Genomic DNA, 26,453 nt, shown 5'->3' with positions numbered 1-26,453 from the left:
AACCATTAAGAATTTATACTTTAAATATTGCAATTATCTAGGTATAAAAAATCTATTCATATAGATGCCAATTAAAATATATACTTTTCTCAATTCAAATGACATTCTTGCCAAAGTAAGAAGAAAATGTATGTTGTATTGATTATCCTGTCATGTTGAATCTTTTTTATCTTAGAAAAACCAAGCCCGCCAGAAAAGCTTGGAGTAACTGGCGTCACTAAAGACAGCATTTCTCTCTCATGGTTGAAACCAGAACATGATGGTGGAAGCAGAATTGTGAGCTACCTCATTGAAGCTCTTGAGAAAGGACAGCAAAATTGGGTTAAATGTGCAGTTGTAAAGACAACTCATCATGTTGTCCACGGCCTCAAAGAGAACGTTGACTATTTCTTCAGAGTGTGTGCAGAAAATCAAGCTGGTCTAAGTGATCCTAAAGAACTCCTGCTCCCTATTACAGTGAGAGAACAACTGGGTATGTCTGCTGACATTGAAACACATGATGAAATGTTTGCATACATTAAAAAAAATATCCAATTTTGAAAAAGCAAATTTTTAATGTTTTGGAAACATTTTGTTTTTCAGAATCTCCTGAGATTGATATGAAGGGCTTCCCACATAACACTGTGTACATTAGAGCGGGATCGAACCTAAAGGTTGAAATTCCAATTTCTGGAAAACCATTGCCAAAGATGACATTATCTAGAGATGGTGTTCCATTGAAAGCAACCATGAGGTTTAATACAGAAACCACAGCAGAAAGTGTCATCATTAACCTTAAAGAAAGTATGGCTGGTGATGCTGGTAGATATGACATCACTGCTGCCAACTCCAGTGGAACCACTAAATCATTCATTAACATTGTAGTGCTAGACAGGCCAGGTCCTCCAGTTGGTCCTGTTGTTGTCAGTGATATCACTGAAGACAGCGTAACTCTCAAATGGCAGCCACCGCATAATGATGGTGGAAGTCAAGTTACCAACTATATTGTACTGAAAAGAGAAACAAGTACTGCTGCTTGGTCTGAGGTGTCTGCAACAGTTGCTAGAAGCATTATTAAAGTCATGAAGCTAACAACAGGAGAAGAATACCAATTCCGTATCAAAGCTGAAAACCGCTTTGGAATCAGTGACCACATTGATTCACAATGTGTAACTGTTAAGCTCCCATACAGTAAGTCATCAGTTTCTCACATAACATTTTGTTGTTGCTTTTAATTTTTTTTTCGAAATGATATATTAACTGCTTCTTTTAATGTCTCTAGCAACACCTGGACCACCTTCCACCCCATGGGTCACTAATGTCACCCGAGAGAGCATCACTGTTGGATGGCATGAACCAGTCACTAATGGAGGCAGTGCAGTCATTGGATACCATTTGGAAATGAAAGATAGGAACAGTATTTTATGGCAAAAGGCTAACAAGACCCTTATTCGGACAACTCACTTCAAAGTCACCACCATCAGCGCTGGACTTATCTATGAATTCAGGGTTTATGCAGAAAATGCAGCTGGCATTGGAAAAGCAAGCCATCCTTCTGATCCAGTTCTTGCAATTGATGCTTGTGGTGTGTACTTTGTAGGGAAAAAAATCACAGTTTTCACTGTAATGTTCTTTCCTATCAGTAAGCCAACAGATAATGCTAGTACTGCTATTAATTATAAATACTATTGTTTTTTCTTACTGTAGAACCCCCAAGAAATGTTCATGTCACAGATATTTCCAAGACGTCTGTCAGTCTTTCTTGGACAAAACCATCCTATGATGGCGGTAGCAAGATCACTGGTTATATTGTCGAGAAACGTGATCTTCCAAACGGCAGATGGACAAAGGGCAGTTTCACCAATGTCATTGAGACTCAGTTTACTGTATCTGGACTAACGCAAAATTCTCAGTATGAATTCCGTGTCTGTTCTAAGAATGCTGTTGGTTCCATTAGCAATCCATCAGATGTTTTAGGTCCTATCACGTGTGTTGATACGTATGGTAAGAGTTTTGCAATTACATAATATTTTGTGATTCTTCAGGGCTTAAAGTCAGAATTGTTTCATATAACCAGTGCTTGAATCCTAGTCTTTAGAAAACAATTGTAAGAAGCTGAGTTTAAAAACTGGAGGGCTAGCATAATGCTCTAAGCACTGGGTTTGCATTATCTAGCCTCTCTGAACAAAGATTCAATCTGAACAGAGCTGATTGAGCTTCCCAATGCTTCCCAATGAAGCATCCCTTCATCTTCCCAATGTAGATAACTTGAGTTCCATACAGTTGACTGTGTTTGGGCCACTTGGACAAGACCTGAGAAACTGAGATTGTTTTTGCTGTGTGTGGACATTAAAGCTCTTGTGACACTTTTCATAGGAGCAGAGGTTTGCCCCAGTGTCCTTGGCTAAAAATGTCCTTTCCCCTAAATGTTGTGCAGTGTGCACTGCACCATTTGTCCTCCTAGATGCAGTCTTTCCCCAGAGATATGGATGCTTTTTAGTAGTAATGTAATTAATGTATTATTTAATTTGCAAAGAGTTTGAGAACTTTTGGATTGAAATGTGACATATAGCTAAGACTTATCTTTATTTTCCTATCTGCATATCTAAAACACCTATGACCATGGTATCTAGGCACTGCCAAGTATTGCATCATGTATATTATGCAATGCCTTATATTAATTACCACTATTATTATTGCTTAATAAAAATATTGGTATGGTTTTGAATCCTCTGAGTGGTTTGAAATCTTTATACCATTTTTTTTGTTCCTCTTTTAAGGTGCACCTGAAATTGATGTACAACCAGAATACACAGATGTGGTGAAATACAAAGCAGGTACTGCAGTTAAGCTGAAACTTGGCATCTCAGGAAAGCCTATACCTACAATTGAATGGTTCAAAAATGGCAAAGAGATACAAACCAGTGCACAAGTGTCTATTGAAAACACAACAGACTTTGCATCTATACTCATCAAAGATGCAACTCGTTTTAACAGTGGAAACTATGAATTAAAATTAAAGAATGCCATGGGTTCAGCATCAGCTCACATTAGAGTGCAAATACTTGGTATGTATTGAATTAGAATAATAGTATTATTGTATTAAACTAAAATGTAGTTCTATAGCACACATATATATGTCTTATTTCTCCTGTCCTCAACAGACAAGCCAGGACCTCCAGGTGGGCCTATACAGTTCAAGACAGTCACTGCTGAAAAGATTACCATAATGTGGGAACCTCCAGTAGATGATGGTGGTGCAACTGTAACACACTACATTGTTGAAAAGCGTGAGACAAGTCGGGTAGTATGGTCTTTAATTTCTGAAAAACTAGAGGAATGTGTCATCACTACCACAAAACTCATCAAAGGAAATGAGTATGTGTTCCGTGTCCGAGGTGTGAACAAGTTTGGAGTCGGTGATCCACTGGAATCTGAACCAGTTATAGCTAAAAATGCATTTGGTGAGAAACGTATATTTACTAATACAAATGAATAGTCCTGAATGTTTTAGTTTTAAGTGGTATTAAACTACCGTCATTTTTTCTTTCTTTTTTATTCCAGTTACACCTGGACCACCTAGTGCACCAGAGGTCACTATGATAACCAAGCATTCAATGACAGTTGTCTGGAACAGGCCAACTGTAGATGGAGGTAGTGAAATAAGTGGATATTACCTTGAGAAACGTGACAAGAAGAGTCTAAGTTGGTTCAAGGTTGTTAAAGAAACTATCCGTGACACCAGACAGAAAGTAACAGGACTAACTGAAAACAGTGAATATCATTTCCGAGTTTGTGCTGTCAATGCAGCTGGACAAGGTCCATTCTCTGAAGCTTCTGACTTCTACAAAGCTGCAGATCCTATTGGTAAGAAATAATTTACACACACACATCTCACTGTTTAAGGGCCAAGTTATAATGAGCAGACTTTCATGGGAGTGTCTGGGCATAACTGAGAACAAATTTTATGATTGAATTTTAATATCTTTTACAGACAAACCAGGGCCACCAGTTAAGCTAAAGGTTGTGGATACTACTAAGACATCTGTCACTCTTGGCTGGACTAAGCCTGCCTATGATGGAGGAAGTGCAATTACCAGCTATGCAGTGGAAAAGAGAGAAGGAGAACAAGAAGAATGGTCTGTAGTCAGTGCTAGAGGAGAAGTGAGAACAACTGAGTATGTTGTGTCCTATCTTCAACCTGCAGTCAATTATTATTTCCGTGTATCTGCTATAAATTGTGCTGGGCAAGGAGAGCCTATTGAAATGACAGAATATGTACAAGCTAAAGATATACTTGGTATGTACCTTTAATTGATTTAATTATCTTTTTTAGGGTTTTGGTATTTCAAATAATTTTATATTTTGTTTCCCAAATTATTCATATTTTTATTATTATTTATTTCTGCAGAGGAGCCAGAGATTGACCTGGATGTTGCTCTCAGAACCTCCATTGTAGCTAAAGCAGGTGAAGATGTACAGATAATGATTCCATTCAAAGGGAGACCTCCTCCAACTGTCACATGGAGAAAGGGTGAAAAGAATCTTGGAATTGATGAAAGATACAACATTCAGAACACAGAATCATCCACATTACTTACTATTCCTCAAGTTACTCGAAATGACACAGGAAAATATGTTCTCACAATCGAGAATGGAGTTGGTGAACCAAAATCTTCATTTGTGAATGTTAAAGTACTTGATACACCATCAGCCTGCCAGAAACTGCAGCTTAAACATGTTTCTCGTGGCACTGTTACACTTATATGGGAGCCACCACTCATTAATGGTGGTTCTGAAATAACAAATTATGTCATTGAAAAAAGAGATGCCACCAAAAGAGCCTGGTCTACTATTACAACAAAGTGTTCTCATACAACATTTAAGGTAACTAATCTGTCAGAGAAGACTGCATTCTTCTTCCGAGTTCTTGCAGAAAATGAACATGGATTGGGAGAACCTTGTGAGACTTCAGAACCAGTGAAACCTGCGGAAGTACCTGGACCTGTAAAGGATCTGGCCATGAAAGATTCTACAAAGACTTCTGTTACCTTACAGTGGAGCAAACCTGACTTCGATGGTGGTAGCATTATATCAGACTATGTTATTGAAAAGAAAATGATTGAAGAAAAAGAATGGTCACATGCAGGCATAAGTAAGACATGTGAATTTGAAGTTGAAAAACTTAAGGAGCTTTCTGTCATGGAATTCAGAGTATCTGCTAAAAATGAAAAAGGATTGAGTGATGCTGTTACTGTTGGACCCATTACAGTAAAAGACTTTGTAATAACACCTGAAGCTGACCTTTCTGATATCTCTGGAGGACAAATTACTGTAAGAATTGGCCATAATATGCACATCGAATTGCCATATAAAGGTAAACCCAGACCAACTATGAGCTGGCTCAAGGATAGCATCCCTCTTAAAGAAAGTGAACAAGTTCGCTTCAAGAAAACTGAAAACAAAATAAGTTTAAGCATCAAGAATGTGAAAAAAGAGAATGGTGGCAAATACACCTTAATTCTTGATAATTCAGTTTGCAGAAAGTCATTTACAATCACAGTCATAACTCTTGGTCCTCCATCAAAACCAAAAGGACCCATAAGACTAGATGAAATCAAAGCAGACAGTGTTGTGATGTCATGGGATGCTCCTGAAGACAACGGAGGAGGAGAAATCACTTGCTACAGCATTGAGAAGAGAGAAACTTCACAAACCAATTGGAAAATGGTGTGTTCTAGTGTTGCTAGGACAACTTTCAAAGTTCCTAACCTAGTTAAAGACACCGAATATCAGTTTAGAGTTCGTGCAGAAAACAGATATGGCATAAGCCCACCACTTGTCTCAGCAGATGTTGTAGCAAAACATCAGTTCAGACCACCAGGCCCTCCAGGCAAACCTATTGTGTACAATGTAACAGCTGATGGAATGACAATATCTTGGGATGCTCCAGTTTATGATGGAGGTTCAGAAATTACTGGATACCATGTTGAAAAGAAAGAAAGAAACAGCATCTTGTGGCAGAAAGTTAATGTTTCACCAATATCTGGTAAAGAATACAGAATTACTGGATTGATTGAGGGCCTGGATTACCAATACCGTGCATATGCTGAAAATTCTGCTGGTGTAAGCCCAGTTAGCGAGCCAAGCAAATTTACCTTGGCTGTGTCTCCAGTAGGTGAGTAAACAAGCATTTCACTAAGAAAATGTATATATTGTAATATAGTGTTAGCCATCATGCAGATTAATAATAATAATCCTGTATGCAATTATGTCCTTTCAGATCCACCTGGCACTCCTGATTATATTGATATCACCAGGGAAACTGTCACCCTTAAATGGACTGCACCACTGCATGATGGAGGCAGTAAGATTGTGGCCTACAGCATCGAGAAACGGCAAGGAAGTGATGACCGCTGGCTCAGATGCAATTTTACTGATATCAGTGAATGCCAATATACAGTTACAGGACTTAGCCCAGGTGAACGATATGAGTTCAGAGTGATTGCAAGAAATGCTGTCGGAACAGTCAGCCCACCATCACAATCTTCAGGCTATATCATGACCAGAGATGAATGTGGTAAGCATTATTTATTAATATTTTAGTATGTTACACTTGCATTTTTATATGGTAAATTCTAAATCCAGCTAAGCTCCTGTCTGGCACCTTTTAGCTTATATTTGGTATATGAGCTGCTGAATGGAGAGGGAGTGTATACCACTCCTTCCAGGAGCAGCAGGCTTTCACCACCTCTCCCTCCCACTTCATGCAGAGTTAGATGCAAGACCAGCATCCAGCAGGGATCCATAGGATTTAACCAGTTGCTACATTTGGGGCCACACAGGAGTTTTTACTTCAGCATATCATGAGGAGTTTTTTGCCTTCATCTGCTACTGAGTGCATCTTGGAATTCGCAGTGGGGTCCTGCTCTGTCTTTGCTACTGTATTAACATTTAGTTATGGTTTCGCTACTTTTCTTTGTTGCAACTTTGGCAGTAGTCTATTGTAGAGACATTGTGTTGTTTTAGCCATTGCTCCAAAACATTTTGACACATTTGAGTATGGGAATAGGCTGGGGCAGGGGTAGGCAACCTATGGCACGCGTGCCAAAGGCGGCACATGAGCTGATTTTCAGTGGCACTCTCACTGCCCAGGTCCTGGCAGTCTGGGGAGGCTATGCATTTTAATTTAATTTTAAATGAAGCTTCTTAAACATTTTTAAAACCTTATTTACTTTACATACAACAATAGTTTAGTTATATATTATAGACTTGTAGAAAGAGAGCTTCTAAAAATGTTAAAATGTATTACTGGCATGCGAAACTTTAAATTAGAGTGAATAAATGAAGACTCGGCACACCATTTCTGAAAGGTTGCTGACCCCTGGGCTGGGGCTTTAGTCTTAGGATTTAGATCACATCACAAGGTGAGCTTGAGCAACCTGAGAGGTTTGGCTGTGTCACTGTGGATAGGGGCTTGCAGTTCCCCTTCCCTTTTGAGTAAGGCAGGAGCTTCTAATAGCTGTGGTGCCTTAAAGGTGTTCACAATATTTAAGCCTGACTACAGGAACTAAAGAGTACAGATAACTTTAAAATTAAGCCAAATGACTTAATTTGTGGTTCTGTGGTTTACAAGTGGCAGCTGCAAAGATAGGTCTGCCTTAGGTTAGGTAATGGTTTTATTGCTATGCAAAATTTAGAAATGCAAATTGCTAGACTAGCTCAGCACATTACACCAACACATTTCAATTAATATTTTAACCTATAGTTTAATATGATGGAGAGTGGATTAACATAAAAAAATAATTCTTAAGATATAAAATTTCAGATAGGACAAGTTACAATATAATATTGATCCCTATATTTTAAAAATTCTGAATTTTCTAGTCAGAAGAGAGAGTCTATATATGCCTTTATTACTTGTTTGTTTATTAGGAATGAATAGTTTGATAAATATGACTGAATATATATACTTTACTTTATCTTTCTTCTTAGTTCCTCCAACAATAGAATTCGGTGCTGAGCACTTTGAAGGCCTTACTGTTAAGGCTGGAGAAAGCATTAGACTTAAAGCTCTTATCAAAGGCCGTCCAGTACCCCAAGTGACTTGGTTTAAGGATGGAAAGGAGATTGAAAAGAAGATGAATATTGAAATAACGAATGTTATTGGATCTAGCACTATCTTTGTTAGAGATGCCACTCGGGACCATCGTGGTATATACATGGTAGAAGCCAAGAATGCATCAGGCACCAAACAAGAAGACATTAAAGTCAGAGTACAAGGTACTTTGTAGATATTTTTAGTAAGCTACTCTTAAATAGTGTTTACATTGTAAGTGGCAGCACAAGTAAATTATAACTCTGACGCTTTATTATCACAGATACTCCAGGAAAAGTTGGTGGACCAATACGATTCACAAATGTTACTGGAGAGAAGATGACATTATGGTGGGAGCCTCCAGCTAATGATGGCTGTGCTGCTATTACCCACTATGTGATTGAAAAACGTGAAACCAGTAGGATTGCCTGGGCATTAGTTGAAGATAACTGTGAAGCCTGCAGTTACACTGCACTTAAATTAATAAAGGGCAATGAATACCAGTTCCGTGTCTCTGCAGTTAACAAGTTTGGTGTTGGCAGGCCACTAGAGTCTGATCCAATTATAGCACAAATACCATACAGTAAGTTTCCTTTATGTCTTGAACAAATAACTACACAGTTACCAACGTTTGTTGAATGGTTTCTAAACTGTTTTCCATTTTGCAGCTGTTCCTGATGCACCAGGTATACCAGAGCCTACCCATATAACAGGAGACAGTATCACACTCACATGGGCTAGGCCAAAATCCGATGGCGGAAATGAAATCAACCAATATATCCTGGAAAGAAGAGAAAAAAAGAGTGTCCGCTGGGTCAAAGTATCCAGTAAGAGAGCCATTGCTGAGACAAGATACAGAGTAACGGGCCTGACTGAAGGCAATGAATATGAATTCCAAGTTATGGCTGAAAATGCTGCAGGAGTAGGACCTCCAAGTGCTGTCTCCAGGCTGATTAAATGTAGAGAGCCAGTAAACCCACCAAGTGCGCCTACTGTTGTAAAAGTGACAGATACATCAAAGTCAAGTGTAAGCTTGGAATGGACCAAGCCAGTTTTTGATGGAGGCATGGAAATAATTGGCTACATCATTGAAATGTGCAAAGCTGACTTAGGAGAGTGGCATAAAGTCAATGCAGAGACTTGTATTGCTACCAAATATACTGTCACCGACTTAGAGGCAGGTGAACATTATAAATTCCGAGTGAGTGCTGTTAATGGTGCAGGCAAGGGAGAAAGCTGTGAAGTTCCTGCTACAATCCAAGCAACTGACAGACTGTCTTCACCTGAAATTGATATTGATGCAAACTTCAAGCAGACTCACATTGTCAGAGCGGGTGCAACTATTCGGCTGTTTATTGCCTTTTTAGGCAAACCAGTTCCTACTGCTACATGGTCTAAAGCAGACTCAGACCTTAGCCTGCGTGCTGACATTCACATAACTGACTCATTCAGTACATTGACTGTGGAGAACTGCAATAGAAATGACGCTGGCAAATACGTCTTTACTGTAGAAAATGTCAGTGGTAGCAAATCTATTACATTTACTGTCAAGGTACTGGACACTCCTGGCCCACCAGGTCCTATTACCTTTAAGGATGTGACCAGAGGTTCTATTACTTTAATGTGGGATGCTCCTGTTTTGGATGGAGGTGCCCGCATCCATCACTACATTGTGGAAAAGCGGGAAGCAAGCCGTCGTAGCTGGCAGGTAGTGAGTTCAAAATGTACTCGTCAAATCTTTAAGGTCACTGATCTTGCAGAAGGTGTGCCATTCTACTACCGTGTTTCAGCAGAAAATGAATATGGTGTAGGTGAACCATGTGAATTAACAGAGCCAGTTGTAGCCACCGAGGAGCCTGCTCCACCTAAGAGACTAGATATTATTGATACTACCAAATCTTCTGCAGTATTAGCTTGGTTGAAACCTGACCATGATGGTGGAAGCCGTGTCACTGGATATCTTCTTGAGATGAAACAAATGGGATCTGACTATTGGGCTGAAGCTGGTCAAACTAAACAACTTACTTTCACAGTTGAAGGTCTTCTAGAGAACAATGAATATGAATTCCGAGTCAAGGCAAAGAATGATGCAGGCTACAGTGAGCCAAGAGAAGCTTTCTCTTCTGTTATTATTAAAGAGCCACAGATTGAACCAACAGCAGATCTTAGTGGAATAACTAGACAACTTATAACTTGCAAAGCTGGAAGCACCTTTACTATTGATATACCAATTAGTGGGCGACCAGCTCCAAAAGTAACATGGAAACTTGAAGAAATGAGACTCAAGGAAACTGATAGAGTGACCATCAAGACAACAAAGGATAGAACTACATTGATTGTGAAGGACAGCATGAGAGGTGACTCTGGCAAATATTATTTGACACTTGAGAACACAGCCGGTGTGAAAACATTTGCTGTCACAGTGGTTGTCATCGGAAGACCAGGTGCAGTTACTGGCCCTATTGAAATATCATCCATTTCTGCTGAATCCTGTGTGTTGTCATGGAAAGAACCTGAAGATGATGGTGGCACTGATATTACAAACTACATAGTTGAGAAACGAGAATCTGGTACAACAGCATGGCAGCTGATAAATTCCAGTGTCAAACGTACACAGATCAAAGTCACTCATCTCACCAAATACATGGAGTATGCTTTCCGGGTCAGCTCAGAAAACAGATTTGGTGTCAGCAAGCCCGTGGAATCAGCACCAATAGTTGCTGAGCATCCATTTGGTAAAAACAAACATACGCACACACATATATTTTAAGAAATTGTTTTTTCTGGTTTATGTAATTAGTGGCAATATCTAACTTTTTTTCTCTCTTACTTTTTACAATCAGTCCCACCAAGTCCACCTACCAGGCCAGAGGTCTATTCTGTGTCTGCCAATGCCATGGCCATTCGCTGGGAGGAACCATATCATGATGGTGGCAGCAAAATCACTGGATACTGGATTGAAAAGAAAGAGCGCAATACCATTCTTTGGGTGAAGGAAAACAACGTGCCATCCTTTGAATGCAACTACAAAGTCACAGGACTAGTGGAAGGTCTGGAATATCAATTCAGAGTTTATGCCCTAAATGCTGCTGGTGTGAGCAAAGCTAGTGAAGCTTCCAGACCTATAGTGGCTCAAAACCCAGTTGGTAAGTGTAACTTTCAGAGTATATTTGTTCTTTATTATTTAAGCAACAGAATTAGATTTTTCATTTTACATTGTCCTCTTTCAGATCCACCGGGCAGACCAGAGGTAACAGATGTCACAAGGTCTACAGTGTCATTGAGCTGGTCTCCTCCACTTTATGATGGCGGCAGCAAAATTATTGGGTATATTATAGAACGCAAACCATACAACGAAGCTGGAGATGGACGCTGGTTGAAATGCAACTATACCATTGTCTCAGAAAACAGCTTTACTGTGACAGCTCTTAGTGAAGGAGAAGAATATGAATTCCGTATATTAGCCAAGAATGCAGCTGGTGTAATCAGCAAAGGATCTGAATCTACTGGTGCTGTCACTTGCAAAGATGAATATTGTAAGAAACATTCCCCCGGGTCATTTAAAATGTTGTGTAGCTTGCAGTTTTAATACTATAATGTTAATGTTTTTATCTCTTTATGATAGCACCACCAAAGGCTGAGCTGGATGCCAGATTGCAAGGAGAAATTGTGACCATAAGGGCTGGATCTGATCTTGTTCTTGATGCAGCCATTGGTGGAAAACCAGAACCAAAGGTCTTCTGGTCCAAAGGTGACAAAGAATTGGACCTGTGTGAAAAGATCTCTCTGCAGTACACCAGCAAACGGGCCATTGCAGTTATCAAGTATTGTGACAGAAGTGATAGTGGAAAATACATACTAACAGTTAAAAATGCAAGTGGAACAAAGCAAGTTTCAGTCCTTGTCAAAGTGCTTGGTATGTATTTCATAGATAATGGTTTGCTGTGAACATTCATTGGAATTCACAATTATAGTTACAAAAAAAGAGAGAGAAGCTTTTCATTGACTACCTTTGTTCACTCCTATTCAGATTCACCTGGTCCATGTGCTGGCAAAATCACTATTAGCAGAGTAACTGAAGAGAAGTGCACTCTGGCATGGAATGTTCCACATGAAGATGGAGGTGCAGAAATCACCCACTACATTGTAGAAAGACGTGAAACCAGCAGGCTCAACTGGGTTATTGTTGAGGCTGAATGCCAAACATTATCATGCGTCGTGACAAGACTTATTAAAAATAATGAATATATCTTCCGTGTGAGAGCTGTCAATAAGTATGGGTCAGGTGTTCCACTTGAAACAGAAGCCATTGTTGCTAGAAACTCTTTCAGTAAGTGCCTTCATCTTTTAGCTCCAGCATTTATGGAGTTTTCTTCATATGTGAAATATTTGGAAAAAAATCTGATTTTTTTTCATATTTTTGAACACCAACAGCTATTCCATCACAACCTGGTGCACCTGAAGCAGTGGGTATTGGCAAGGAACACATCATTATTCAGTGGCTGCAACCAGAATCAGATGGTGGCAGTGAGATTAGCAACTATCTTGTAGACAAACGTGAAAAGAGAAGTCTACGCTGGACACGAGTCAACAGAGATTACACTGTTTATGATACCAGACTGAAAGTTACAGGTCTAATGGAACATAGTGAATATCAGTTCCGTGTCACTGCAGTGAATGCTGCTGGGAACAGTGAGCCTAGTGACGCTTCTCAATCTATCTTGTGCAAGGAGCCATCATGTAAGTAGTCAAATTCAAAATATATTTTTAATATTTATTAAACATATTGCCTCATAATTAACTACAATGACATTCCAAATAAGAGATCCAAAAGAATATGTGAATTCATTATGATCACTAGCATTGCAATGACTTTAAAATAAAAGTGATTATAGTTAATTTCAGATAAATTTCTAACCACTAATTCTTTAGAATATTGTTACTAAATAAGGTTTTTTAAACTGTAAAATGTTCCCTGCAATAATGTGAAATGTGTGTTCCTCTATTCCAAAGACACTCCTGCACCTCCTTCAGCTCCAAGAGTTGTGGATACTACTAGGCACAGCATAAGCTTGGCATGGACAAAGCCCATGTATGATGGTGGTGCTGACCTCTTAGGCTACGTTCTTGAAATGAAAGAAGAAGGTACTGAACAGTGGTACAGACCACACACTACTGCCACCCTAAGGAATGCTGAATTCACAGTGACTGCTCTTAAAACAAGCCAGAAATACCGTTTCAGAGTTGCTGCCACAAACGTAAATGGTATGAGTGAATTCAGTGAATCATCAGCTGAAATCGAACCTGTGGAAAGAATAGGTAATTTGAAAACCCAAGTTTTTTTATGGAAAGATTATATTTTTCTTTAAAACTATTCAAAGATTAATTCATTTTGTATTTCTTCCCTCTCCCCATCAGAAATACCAGACCTTGAACTTGCTGATGACCTAAAGAAGACTGTCACTGTCAGAGCTGGTGGTTCTTTGCGCCTAATGGTGTTTGTATCTGGCAGACCACCTCCAGTAATTACATGGAGCAAAGAGGGTGTTGACCTTGCAAATCGGTCTATTATAGACACTACAGAGAGCTACACTCTGCTTACTGTGGATAAAGTTAATCGGTATGATGCTGGCAAATATGTGATTGAGGCTGAAAATCAATCAGGCAAGAAATCAGCAACAGTCGTTGTTAAAGTATATGGTGAGTATTGTTACTATTACATATTGATATTGCACTGTACTTACACATGTTGTTTTAGACAGAAGGAAAAAGGTGTTGCCTGAAAGGAGTTTGCAATTTAAGTAGAACCCAGAAAATAATGATAAAAGACCATGGGGGGTGAGGTGGGAGAGGAGGGGAGGAGGAGGGGGAAAGAAGAGATACAGTAGAAATCAAGGGAAATATGTTTCTAAAGGATCAGTTTATCTATGAAGTCCAAATCCTGATGTCTTGTCTTAGCCAAAATTCAGTAAGTACCCAAATCAGGAAAAGAGCAAATAGGAAATAATCCCTTTTGATTTTGCATTTAGATACACCTGGCCCATCTGCCACAGTGAGAGTTAAGGAAGTGTCGAAAGATTCCGTGACAATTACTTGGGAAATTCCTACTATTGATGGTGGAGCACCAGTTAACAATTATATAATTGAGAAACGTGAGGCTACCATGAGAGCATACAAGACAGTAACTACCAAATGCAGCAAAACATTTTATAGACTTACTGGACTTATAGAAGGAGCTATGTACTATTTCAGAGTGCTTCCAGAAAATATTTATGGTATTGGTGAACCTTGTGAAACATCTGATGCAGTACTGGTGTCGGATGTTCCTATGGTGCCTCAGAAACTGGAGGTAGTTGACATCACTAAATCAACTGTAACTCTTGCATGGGAGAAACCACAGCATGATGGTGGCAGCAGACTGACTGGCTATGTTATTGAGGCCAGCAAAGCTGGAACAGAAAAGTGGATGAAGGTTGTGACACTGAAGCCTACAGTCTTTGAGCACACAATCATCTCACTAAATGAAGGTGAACAGTATTTGTTCAGAGTCAGAGCACAAAATCAGAAGGGTGTGTCGGAACCAAGAGAGATTGTCACAGCAATAACTGTACAAGACCAAAAAGGTAGGTATAATAGTTAAAAGAACAGGTTGAGGACTACTCAAAATGTGTGATATTTTATTTACAAAATGGATATTAAAAAGGTTTTGTTTTGTTTTTTAATAGTGTTACCCACAATTGACCTTGCTGGAATAACTCAAAAGACAGTTCATGTGCCAGCTGGCAGACCCATAGAGTTAGCTATTCCAATTGGTGGCCGACCACCTCCAGCTGTATCTTGGTTCTTCGCTGGTTCTAAGCTAAGAGAATCAGAACGCACCAAGATTGAAACTGAAGCCAAAGTAGCTAAATTAAGTGTGCGTGAGACCACAATACATGACACTGGGGAGTACACACTTGAACTGAAGAACACGACTGGAACTGCTGTTGATACTATAAAAGTTATCATTCTTGGTAAGGATTTATTATTAAGATATGATTGTCCACAATCCTTCTTCCTTCATCATGAAATTTGTCACAATGGCAACCTAGCTTCTTTTTTAAACAGTAACTTATGTTCTTTTAATTTTTTCCTAGATAAACCTGGACCACCCACTGGACCTATCAGAATTGATGACATTGATTCAACTTCTGTTACCATCTCTTGGGAACAACCTGAGCTGGATGGTGGAGCTGCACTGAGTGGTTATGTGGTGGAGCAGCGTGATGCACACCGTCCTGGATGGCTACCAGTTTCCGAATCTGTAACAAGGACAACCTTTAAGTTCACTAGACTCATTGAAAGTTCTGAATATGTGTTCCGTGTGGCTGCTACAAACCGCTTTGGAATTGGATCATACCTTCAGTCTGACATCATAGAATGCAAGAGTAGAATCAGTAAGTCTACATTTTCTCCAATTCTCTACATTTAAAAATGGAGAACAATTTACATGGGCTTATGTATTAATACAAACAGGGCTAGATCCCCTAGAATAAATCCTATTATTTCCTTTGCCCAAATAACACGCTATACTCTCACGTGTACTAATGATGTTATACTTGTGGAGAAAAAGTGCCACATCTAAAACTAATATGTTGCCCTGTATATGCATAATATACATGCTCTGGATAGAGTATTGGACTATGACTCTGGAAATCTAGGTTCTACTCCCAGGTCAACACACTGGCCTGCTGGGTCAGCTTAGGGAAATCGCTTCACCTCTCTCAGCTTCAGCTTTCTCCTTTGTGAAGTGATTTGTGATCTGGTGATGAAAAGCACTACAGGTGATAGGTAGTATGTATTATGGATTTGTCCCCAGAAAGCTACATTTGTAAATGCATTCTCATATTTTCTTTCTTAATTCTGTGTCTTTTTGTTACAGGTCTTCCTGGTCCTCCTGACACTCTACAAGTGTCTGATGTCTCTCGTGAAGGCATGACACTTATTTGGCATCCACCAGAAGATGATGGTGGCTCACAGATCTCTGGTTATATTGTGGAACGCAAAGAAGTCAGAGCAGATAGATGGGTCCGTGTAAATAAAATTCCAGTGACTATGACACGTTATCGCTCCACTGGACTGATTGAAGGATTAGAATATGAACACCGTGTCACAGCTATCAATGCCAGAGGCACGGGCAAACCAAGCCGTCCTTCCAAACCTGCTGTTGCTATGGATCCAATTGGTAAATAATTTCTTACATGGAGAAGAGAACATTTGAAGCAGAGGGGAATGTCACTGATAAGACCTGCTGTAATGTTTAAACAAAATAAAATTTTTCATCTGGATAGCTTAATGTACTGCAGCAGATATTTTAATTAGATACACAAAGAATCTTTTAAAAATCTGTTTTATTCATTAGTTTCCTGTTTAAACATCACCATTACTAAATACTTATCAAATGGTGTATGATAATAGTTTGTTTTGCCTTTTAAATATTCAAATTAAACATAGAACTATCTTAAAATATATTTACCTGCTATCTGATCTTCTATTGCAGCACCCCCAGGTAAACCTCAGAACCCAAGAGTTACTGATACTACAAGAACATCAGTGTCCCTGGCCTGGAGTCCACCAGAAGAAGAAGGAGGGTCTAAAGTTACTGGCTACTTGATTGAAATGCAAAAGGTTGATCAGTTTGAATGGACCAAATGTAATACCACTCCAACCAAAATACATGAGTACACCTTGACACATCTACCACAAGGCGCAGAGTATAGATTCCGTGTGATGGCCTGTAATGCTGGTGGGCCTGGAGAACCTGCTGATGTGCCAGGAACAGTCAAAGTAACAGAAATGCTTGGTAAGATGTTTTAGGGCTTAGTTTTTGCTGAAAATAGACATAAGAAATTGTTTTGCGTAAAACAGACATAGCAGAATATCTGTAAAATAGATATAACATAACATGTTGGGTTTATTTTCAGAATATCCTGATTGTGAACTTGAGAAATACCAGGAAGGCCTGTTTGTGAGACAAGGTGGAGTTATCAGGCTTACAGTACCAATTAAGGGTAAGCCCATACCGATATGCAAATGGACTAAAGAAGGCCATGACATCAGCAAGAGAGCAATGATAGCAACTTCTGAGACACACACTGAACTTGTGATCAAAGATGCAGAAAGAGAAGATTCTGGTACCTATGATTTGGCACTTGAAAACAAATGTGCAAAGAAGGCTGTTTATATCCAGGTCAGAGTGATTGGCATTCCAAATCCACCTGAAGGGCCACTTGAGTATGATGACATACAGACTCGCTCAGTCAGAGTAAGCTGGAGACCTCCTACCGACGATGGTGGGGCAGATATTATTGGATACATCATTGAGAGGCGAGAAGTACCTAAGACTGCCTGGTACACTGTTGATTCCAGAGTGAGGGGAACATCATTAGTCGTGAAAGGGCTCAAAGAAAATGTGGAGTATCACTTCCGTGTTTCTGCTGAAAACCAGTTTGGTATTAGCAAGTCCCTGAAATCTGAAGAACCAGTTGTACCAAAGACACCTTTGAGTGAGTAGATTTTTGTACAATAAAATTCCTGTTTTAATTATCATGTCTTATGTTTGTAAAAGTACAATCACACACACACACAAAAGAGCTTTAAAAATACATGGTTATTACGTTATTTTTAACAGATCCTCCAGAGCCTCCAAACAATCCACCAGAAGTACTTGATGTCACAAAGAGCTCTGTTAGCTTATTCTGGTCCAGACCTAAAGATGATGGTGGTTCTCGTGTCACTGGCTACTACGTTGAGCGTAAAGAGACATCTACAGAGAAATGGGTCAGGCATAACAAGACTCAAATCACAACTACAATGTTCACAGTCACAGGACTTGTTCCAGATGCTGAATATCAGTTCCGCATCATTGCCCAAAATGACATTGGTGAGAGTGAACCAAGCCCTGCTTCTGAACCAGTGGTGTGCAAAGATCCATTTGGTAAGAAACTGTTCGAATTAGTTGACATTTTGGAGCGCAATTTAGTGAAGTTCTTAGAGAAGTGAAATTTAACTTTTGTTAATTCTGTAATTTATAGACAAACCAAGTCAACCTGGAGAAATTGAGATCACTTCTATATCTAAGGATAGCATTACTTTAGAATGGGAACGGCCTGAATGTGATGGTGGAAAAGATATCCTGGGATACTGGATTGAATATCGTCAGTCTGGAGAGAGCGCATGGAAAAAGTGCAATAAAGAACGTATCAAAGACAGACAATTCACAGTGGGAGGTTTATTGGAGGCTACAGAATATGAATTCAGGGTTTTTGCAGAAAATGAGACTGGAGTCAGCAGACCTCGAAGAACAGCTATGACAGTAAAGACTAAACTAACATGTAAGTTTAAATGTACTATCCTAGTCACTATGATTTATGTGACAGATTAAATGATATTTTATGTCCTGGTAAACGATGATGTTGTGCTCATGAACATTATATATTGGCTATATGGTCTTAAAGAATAAGCCTGCAAGTTTAAATGTAAACTGGTGACAGGTATAAGTGAAGGATGTGTATAGATAAAGTAATAGTGGAGGAACATTTAATAATTTTCTTATCTTTAACCTTTCAATGTTACAGCTGGAGAAACACCAGGCATAAGACAAGCAATGAAGGATGTTACAACTAAACTGGGTGAAGCAGCTCAGTTGACATGCCAGATTGTTGGGAGACCTCTTCCTGACATTAAATGGTATCGTTTTGGCAAAGAACTGGTACAAAGCCGAAAATACAGAATGTCATCAGATGGACGCACACATACACTGACTGTAATAACAGAAGAACAAGAAGATGAAGGTGTCTACACTTGCATGGCTACCAATGATGTTGGGGAGATTGAAACTAGTGGCAAGCTACTCTTGCAGGCTCCCCCTCAGTTCCACTCTGGCTTCCCACTGAAAGAGAAATATTATGCAGGTGTGGGTGGAACCCTTCGCCTCCATATTGTGTATATTGGTCGCCCAGTACCAGCTATCACTTGGTTCCATGACAAGAAACCTTTGAGAGACTCAGAAAACGTTACTATTGAGAACACTGAGCATTATACTCATCTTGTCATTAAGAATGTCCAGCATAAGACCCATGCTGGGAAGTATAAAGTGCAACTAAGCAACATATTTGGAACAGTTGACACTGTACTTAATGTGGAAATACAAGGTATTAAATCTATTTCCAATAATTCTGTTGAATAATATTCTCTAAAATATTTACTGGCAGATAACTAAAATACTATGTTTTCCTTTTATAGATAAACCAGATAAACCAACAGGGCCAATTATTGTGGAAGCCCTACTGAAAAATTCTGTGGTAATCAGCTGGAAGCCACCTGAGGATGATGGAGGTGCTTTGATAACAAACTATGTGGTAGAGAAACGTGAAGCTAAGGAAGGCACAGAGTGGCAACTGGTATCTTCAAGCATTTCAGGCACAACATGCAGAATTGTTAATCTAACTGAAAATGCAGGCTATTATTTCCGTGTGTCTGCTCAGAATACATATGGCATTAGCAAAGCACTAGAGGTTTCATCAATTGTTGTTATCAAAAGTCCATTTGGTAAGTGTGCACCAAAATATGAGTTTACGTATACCTGCAAATTACTAAGCTAACTTCATTTAACGTTTTGAATCTTTTTATTCTTTACAGAAAAACCAGGGCAACCTAGTCAACCAGTAGTAACTGCTGTTACAAAAGACTCTTGTGTTGTGTCCTGGAAACCACCAGCCAGTGATGGAGGTGCAAAGATCAGAAATTACTACCTCGAGAAACGTGAAAAGAAACAAAACAAATGGATTGCAGTAACAACAGAAGAAATTCACGAAACAGTCTATTCTGTGAAAAATCTTGTTGAAGGCCTTGAATATGAATTCCGCGTAAAATGTGAAAATCTAGGTGGTGAAAGTGAATGGAGTGAAGTATCACAATCAGTCATTCCAAAATCTGATGTACTAATTCAAGCACCACATTTCAAGGAAGAACTAAGAAACTTGAATGTGAAATTCAGAGCCACTGCCACATTTGTTTGCAAAGTCACTGGTCATCCTAAGCCTATCGTTAAATGGTTTAGACAGGGTAAAGAGATCTTGCCAGACGGTGAAAAGGTTAAGATACAAGAATTTAAAGGTGGATATCACCAGCTGGTCATTACAAATGCAACAGATGATGATGCCACTGTCTACCAAGTTAGAGCTACCAATCAGGGAGGATCTGTGTCTGGCACTGCCTCTTTGGATGTTGAAGGTGAATAAAGTGTTTTGATGCTTTAGTCAAATTCTTATTTAACTTTCCAAAGTTTAGAATACTCCTGCTGTGTTTTAGTTAAAATATTGTTTGTACTGATGGGATCTTTCTTTCTTTCTGCTACAGTTCCTGCTAAGATTCACTTGCCCAAAAATCTTGAAGGTATGGGAGCTGTTCATGCTCTCCGAGGTGAAGTGGTCAGCATCAAGATTCCATTCAGTGGCAAGCCAGATCCAGTGATTACATGGCAGAAAGGACAAGATCTCATTGATAACAATGGACATTACCAAGTTATTGTTACAAGATCATTCACCTCTCTAGTTTTTCCAAATGGTGTAGACAGAAAAGATGCAGGTTTCTACATTGTTTGTGCTAAAAATAGATTTGGCATTGATCAAAAAACAGTTGAATTAGATGTGGCTGATGTACCTGATCCACCAAGGGGTCTGAAAGTAAGTGACATTTCAAGGGATTCAGTCAACTTGATCTGGACTGCTCCAGCAACTGATGGTGGAAGCAGAGTCACAAACTACATCATTGAGAAACGTGCTACTACAGCAGAGAGATGGATTCGTGTTGCACAAGCTCGTGATACCCGATACACTGTGGTAAACCTATTTGGCAAGACAAGCTACCAGTTCCGTGTAATTGCAGAAAATAAATTTGGGCAAAGTCAACCTTCTGAACCTACAGAGCCAATTATAACACAGGAAGATAAGACAAGAATGCTGAACTATGATGAAGAAGTTGATGAGACCAGAGAAGTCACTACAGTTAAAGCATCTCACTCTTCCACAAAGGAACTCTATGACAAATATATGATTGCTGAAGAGCTTGGGCGTGGGCATTTTGGAATTGTCCACCGCTGTGTTGAAACAGTTTCCAAGAAGACCTTCCTAGCTAAATTTGTTAAAGTAAAGGGAGCTGACCAAGTTTTAGTAAAGAAAGAGATTTCCATCCTAAACATTGCTAGGCATAGAAATATCTTGTATCTTCATGAATCATTTGAAAGCCTAGAAGAATTAGTCATGATCTTTGAGTTCATATCTGGAGTTGACATCTTTGAACGAATTAGTACAACCTCATTTGAACTGAGTGAAAGAGAAATAGTAAACTATGTACACCAGGTCTGTGAAGCACTTGAATTCTTGCACAGTCATAACATTGGACATTTTGATATCAGGCCAGAGAATATCATTTACTTCACAAGAAGAAGCTCCATAATTAAAATTATTGAGTTTGGTCAGGCTAGACAGTTGAAGCCTGGTGACAACTTTAGACTTCAGTTTACTTCTCCTGAATATTATGGACCTGAAGTACATCAACATGATGTGGTCAGCACAGCTACTGACATGTGGTCACTTGGTGCCCTAGTATATATACTTCTAAGTGGTATTAATCCTTTCATTGCTGAAACAAACCAACAGACTATTGAAAATATCATCAGTGCTGAATACAACTTTGATGATGAAGCATTCAAAGATATAAGTATTGAGGCCATGGACTTCATTGATCGCCTACTAGTAAAAGAAAGGAAGGGTCGTATGACTGCTGCAGAAGCACTTAGTCATCCATGGCTGAAACAGAGGATAGAAAAGATCAGCACTAAGGTCATCAAGACATTAAGACATAGGCGGTACTACCAGACCCTGGTGAAAAAAGAATGGAATACGGTTGTGTCGGTAGCTCGCATTTCCTGTGGTGGTGCAATTAGATCTCAGAAAGGTGTTACAGTTGCCAAAGTGAAAGTTGCATCAATTGACATTGGCCCCATTTCTGGGCAGATAATGCATGCTGTTGTAGAAGAAGGAGGGCATGCGAAATACACATGTAAGATTGAAAATTACGATCAGTCCACACAAGTGACTTGGTACTTTGGTATCAGGCAACTGGAGAACAATGGGAAGTATGAAATCAGCTACCAGGAAGGAGTGGCAACCATGTATGTTAAAGACATTACTAAATCAGATGATGGTACCTATAGGTGCAAGGTAGTAAATGACTATGGTGAAGATAGTTCCTATGCAGAGCTATTTGTTAAAGGTGTGAGAGAAGTTTCTGAGTATTATAGATACAGAACAGTTAAGAAAGTGAAACGCCGAGTGGACACTATGAGACTTCTAGAGAGGCCACCAGAATTTACTTTGCCCCTGTATAACCACACTGCCTATGTTGGTGAACATGTCAGGTTTGGAGTAACTATAACCGTCCACCCAGAACCTCGAGTAACATGGTTCAAATCAGGTCAGAAAATTAAACCAGGTGATGATGATAGGAAGTATGCTTTTGAATCTGACAAAGGTCTTTATCAACTTACCATCCATAATCTTACTGAGGATGATGATGCTGAATATAGTGTTTTGGCACGCAACAAATATGGTGAAGACAGTTGCAAAGCTAAGCTCACTGTAATTCCACACCCACCTCCAGCAGACACCACATTAAGACCAATGTTCAAAAGACTATTAGCAAATGCAGAGTGCCAAGAAGGCCAAAGTGTGTGCTTTGAGATAAGGATATCTGGTGTACCAAAACCAACATTGAAATGGGAGAAAGATGGTCAACCTCTGTCATGTGGTCCCAACATTGAAATTGTTTATGAAGGCTTGGACTATTATGCTTTGCACATCAGAGATACTTTACCAGAAGACAGTGGTTATTATAGAGTTACTGCTACAAACAGTGCTGGATCTTCAAGTTGTCAGGCTTACCTGAAAGTAGAACGCTTGACATATGTTAAGCATGAATACAAGACAGAAGAAGAGCGGGAAAAGCATGTACAAAAACAAATTGACAAGACACTAAGAATGGCAGAAATCCTTTCTGGGACTGAAACTGTTCCACTAACACAAGCTGCACAGGAAGCTCTAAGAGAAGCTGCCATCCTGTATAAGCCAGCGGTGAGTACTAAGACTGTTAAAGGTGTATATGAAATTCAGAAGGAAGAAATAAAGGAAGAAAGGAGACTTCGCATGCCGTATGAGATACCAGAGCCTCGCAGGCATATACGCACTGCTCTTGAGGAAGATCAGACCATTAAACAGTTTGTGCCTATGTCAGATATGAAGTGGTACAAGAAGCTGAGAGACCAGTATGAAATGCCAGGAAAACTGGACAGAATTGTTCAGAAAAGGCCAAAGCGCATTCGCCTTTCTAGATGGGAACAGTTCTATGTGATGCCACTCCCACGCATTTCTGATCAGTATAAACCTAAATGGCGCATACCAAAGCTGTCACAAGATGACCTTGAAACTGTGAGACCAGCACGCCGCCGAACACCATCTCCTGATTATAAACTTTATTACAGACCAAGAAGGCGATCACTTAGTGACCTTTCAGATGAGGAATTACTCCTACCTACTGATGACTATTTAGCCATGAAGAGAATTGAAGAGGAAAGACTGCGTCTTGAAGAAGAACTTGAGTTAGGCTTTTCTGCTTCACCACCAAGCAGAAGCCCTCCACGTTTTGAGCTGTCTGCCCTTCGTTATTCTTCAGCAGGGGAGCAGGTCAGTACAGAGGAAGCCAGAAAAAGAGAGCTGAGGTACTCAACCTATCACATCCCATCTAAAGCTGAAACTGGAGCAAGTTATGCAGAACTTCGTCAACGCCATGACAGGGCTGTCTATAGACCACCAAAGCAAAGACAGAGAATAATGGATGAGAGAGAGGATGAAGAATTGCTTCGTCCAGTTATCACAACTCAGCGACTCTCTGAATACAAGAGCGAGCTTGAGCGTATGGCACAGGAGGAAGAGAGCAGAGTGAGGAGGAGACAGAGAGAAATAACTGAGATTACATCAGAAAAAGAAGAAGAAATAAAAATGGTGGAACATGTTCACAGGGAATTTTCACCCCCCTCAAGGCTTTTAAGGAGGAGGAGATCTCTTTCTCCAACTTACATTGAATTAATGCGCCCAGTATCTGAATTAATTCGGCCCCGTTCACGGCCTGCAGAAGAAACTGAAAGGAGATCCCCTACGCCAGAGAGAACTCGGCCACGTTCACCAAGCCCAGTAACTAGTGAAAGGTCACTCTCTCGATTTGAAAGGATGGCCAGATTTGATATCTTCTCCAGGTATGACTCCATGAAAGCTGCTTTGAAAACTCAGAAAACAATGGAAAGGAAATACGAAGTTCTGACTCAGCAGCCTTTCACCTTGGATCATACCCCTCGCATCACTTTGAGAATGCGCTCTCATCGTGTTCCGTGCAATCATAATACCAGGTTCATTCTGAACGTCCAGTCAAAACCAACAGCTGAAGTGAAATGGTACCATAATGGTATTGAAATCCAAGAGAGCAGTAAGATACATTTCACTAATACCAGTGGTGTGTTAACCTTGGAGATTCTTGACTGCCATATTGATGACAGTGGAACATATCGTGTTGTATGCACAAACTACAAAGGAGAATGTTCTGATTATGCGACATTAGATGTTACGGGAGGAGATTATACTACCTACTCTTCCCAGCGCAAAGATGAGGAAGTACCAAGATACATTTTTCCTGACTTGACAAAGACAGAGGCTTATGCTGTTTCCTCTTTTAAGAAAACATCTGCAATAGAGGCTAGTTCTTCAGTAAGAGAGGTCAAATCAGAAATGACAGAGACAAGAGAATCACTCTCGTCATACGAACACTATGCTTCTGCTGAAAAGAAAATTACTGCAGCCGAAGAAAAATCATTGGAGGAAAGGGCTTCACTTAAGAAGTTTAAGACCACTCTTCCAGCAACAATATTAACAAAACCACGATCAATCACTGTCTCTGAAGGGGAGACTGCAAGATTTTCTTGTGACATTGACGGTGAACCAACACCAACAGTAACGTGGTTACGTGCAGGTCAAGCCATTGTTTCTTCCAGGCGCTTCCAAGTCACACGAACGCAATACAAATCTACTTTTGAGATTTCTTCTGTCCAGACATCAGATGAAGGAAGTTACATTTTGGTGGTAGAAAACTCTGAAGGAAGACAGGAAGCACACTTTACTTTGACTGTACAAAGAGCAAGGGTTCCTGAAAAAGCAGTTACATCACCCCCAAAAGTCAAATCTCCTGAGCCTCGTGTGAAGTCTCCAGAGCCAGTTAAATCACCTAAACGTGTAAAATCCCCTGAACCACCTACTGCTCATGCAAAAGCTAAATCAGCAGCAGAAGGCAGGACAACTCCAGCGGAGAAAGTGCAGTTACCAACGGCTGCTCCTCCCAAGATCACTCAGCAGCTGAAAGTGGAAGCTTGTGGAGACAAGGTAAAGTTTTCCTGTGCAGCTGAAAGCAGTATCTTAAGTGTCAGAGAAGTATCCTGGTATAAAGATGGCAACAAACTGAAAGAAGACAGCCATTTCATGTTTCATTATTCAGCAGATGGCACCTATGAACTCAAAATCCATAACCTTGCAGAGTCTGATCAAGGTGAATATACCTGTGAAATCACTGGGGAAGGTGGTGTATCTAAAACTAACTTCCAATTTGTTGGCCAAGTTTTTAAAAGTATCCATTCCCAAGTGTCAAGCATGATTGAAAAGTCTAAATCAGTTGAGAAAGAGGCTGAGGCACTTAAAATTTCTACCCAGAAGAAATCAGCAGTGACAACTCAAGAAAAAGAAGTGGTCCAAGAAGAAATTGTTAAAAAGTCAGCAGTTTCTGAAGAAGCCAAAAGATCACATGCAGAAATTAAAGCTTCTTCCACTAAAATGACTGTGTCTGATGGTCAGAAAGTTACTGTGAAAGCTAACATTGATGATGCATCTGAAGTGAAGTGGGTGCTGAATGGAATGGAGCTACCTAACTCAGAAGATTACAGATATGGTGTATCTGGAAGTGATCACACTCTAACCATCAAAAAAGCTAGCCATAAAGATGAAGGAATACTTACCTGTGAAGGTAAAACTGACCAAGGCATTGTCAGATGCCAGTTTGATATAACCTTTTCTACTGAGCGCTCAAATGCACCAGCCTTCATCACACAGCCCAAATCTCAAAACATTGATGAAGGACAAGATGTATTGTTGACTTGTGAAATCTCTGGGGATCCTTCTCCTGAAATTGAGTGGTTTAAGAATAACCAACCAGTAAGTAATCACTTACATATTAGCTTTAA

The 26,453-nt window shown here is 39.7% G+C and overlaps 1 protein-coding gene across 1 annotated transcript in view; it reads left to right on the top strand.

The window, feature by feature from the left end:
- TTN (titin) overlaps window positions 1-26,453 on the top strand; it is a 309,757-nt gene that overhangs the window by 280,297 nt on the left and 3,007 nt on the right. The window contains exons 156-187 of the mRNA XM_045032840.1: window positions 176-472; window positions 583-1,170; window positions 1,262-1,564; window positions 1,687-1,983; window positions 2,760-3,047; window positions 3,144-3,443; window positions 3,544-3,846; window positions 3,974-4,279; window positions 4,391-6,157; window positions 6,263-6,559; window positions 7,975-8,262; window positions 8,361-8,660; window positions 8,746-10,812; window positions 10,921-11,223; window positions 11,308-11,613; window positions 11,703-11,993; window positions 12,108-12,407; window positions 12,512-12,817; window positions 13,091-13,396; window positions 13,496-13,777; window positions 14,107-14,700; window positions 14,803-15,090; window positions 15,214-15,513; window positions 15,999-16,301; window positions 16,617-16,919; window positions 17,041-17,622; window positions 17,748-18,053; window positions 18,151-18,450; window positions 18,694-19,269; window positions 19,361-19,666; window positions 19,757-20,350; window positions 20,477-26,424. Coding sequence (XP_044888775.1) covers window positions 176-472; window positions 583-1,170; window positions 1,262-1,564; window positions 1,687-1,983; window positions 2,760-3,047; window positions 3,144-3,443; window positions 3,544-3,846; window positions 3,974-4,279; window positions 4,391-6,157; window positions 6,263-6,559; window positions 7,975-8,262; window positions 8,361-8,660; window positions 8,746-10,812; window positions 10,921-11,223; window positions 11,308-11,613; window positions 11,703-11,993; window positions 12,108-12,407; window positions 12,512-12,817; window positions 13,091-13,396; window positions 13,496-13,777; window positions 14,107-14,700; window positions 14,803-15,090; window positions 15,214-15,513; window positions 15,999-16,301; window positions 16,617-16,919; window positions 17,041-17,622; window positions 17,748-18,053; window positions 18,151-18,450; window positions 18,694-19,269; window positions 19,361-19,666; window positions 19,757-20,350; window positions 20,477-26,424 — 19,895 coding nt within the window. The remainder of the gene's footprint in view (window positions 1-175; window positions 473-582; window positions 1,171-1,261; window positions 1,565-1,686; window positions 1,984-2,759; window positions 3,048-3,143; window positions 3,444-3,543; window positions 3,847-3,973; window positions 4,280-4,390; window positions 6,158-6,262; window positions 6,560-7,974; window positions 8,263-8,360; window positions 8,661-8,745; window positions 10,813-10,920; window positions 11,224-11,307; window positions 11,614-11,702; window positions 11,994-12,107; window positions 12,408-12,511; window positions 12,818-13,090; window positions 13,397-13,495; window positions 13,778-14,106; window positions 14,701-14,802; window positions 15,091-15,213; window positions 15,514-15,998; window positions 16,302-16,616; window positions 16,920-17,040; window positions 17,623-17,747; window positions 18,054-18,150; window positions 18,451-18,693; window positions 19,270-19,360; window positions 19,667-19,756; window positions 20,351-20,476; window positions 26,425-26,453) is intronic.

The sequence above is a fragment of the Mauremys mutica genome, chromosome 10 (assembly GCF_020497125.1).
Source record: "Mauremys mutica isolate MM-2020 ecotype Southern chromosome 10, ASM2049712v1, whole genome shotgun sequence".
Lineage (NCBI taxonomy): Eukaryota > Metazoa > Chordata > Testudines > Geoemydidae > Mauremys > Mauremys mutica.
This window is presented reverse-complemented; position numbering and strand designations above follow the sequence as displayed.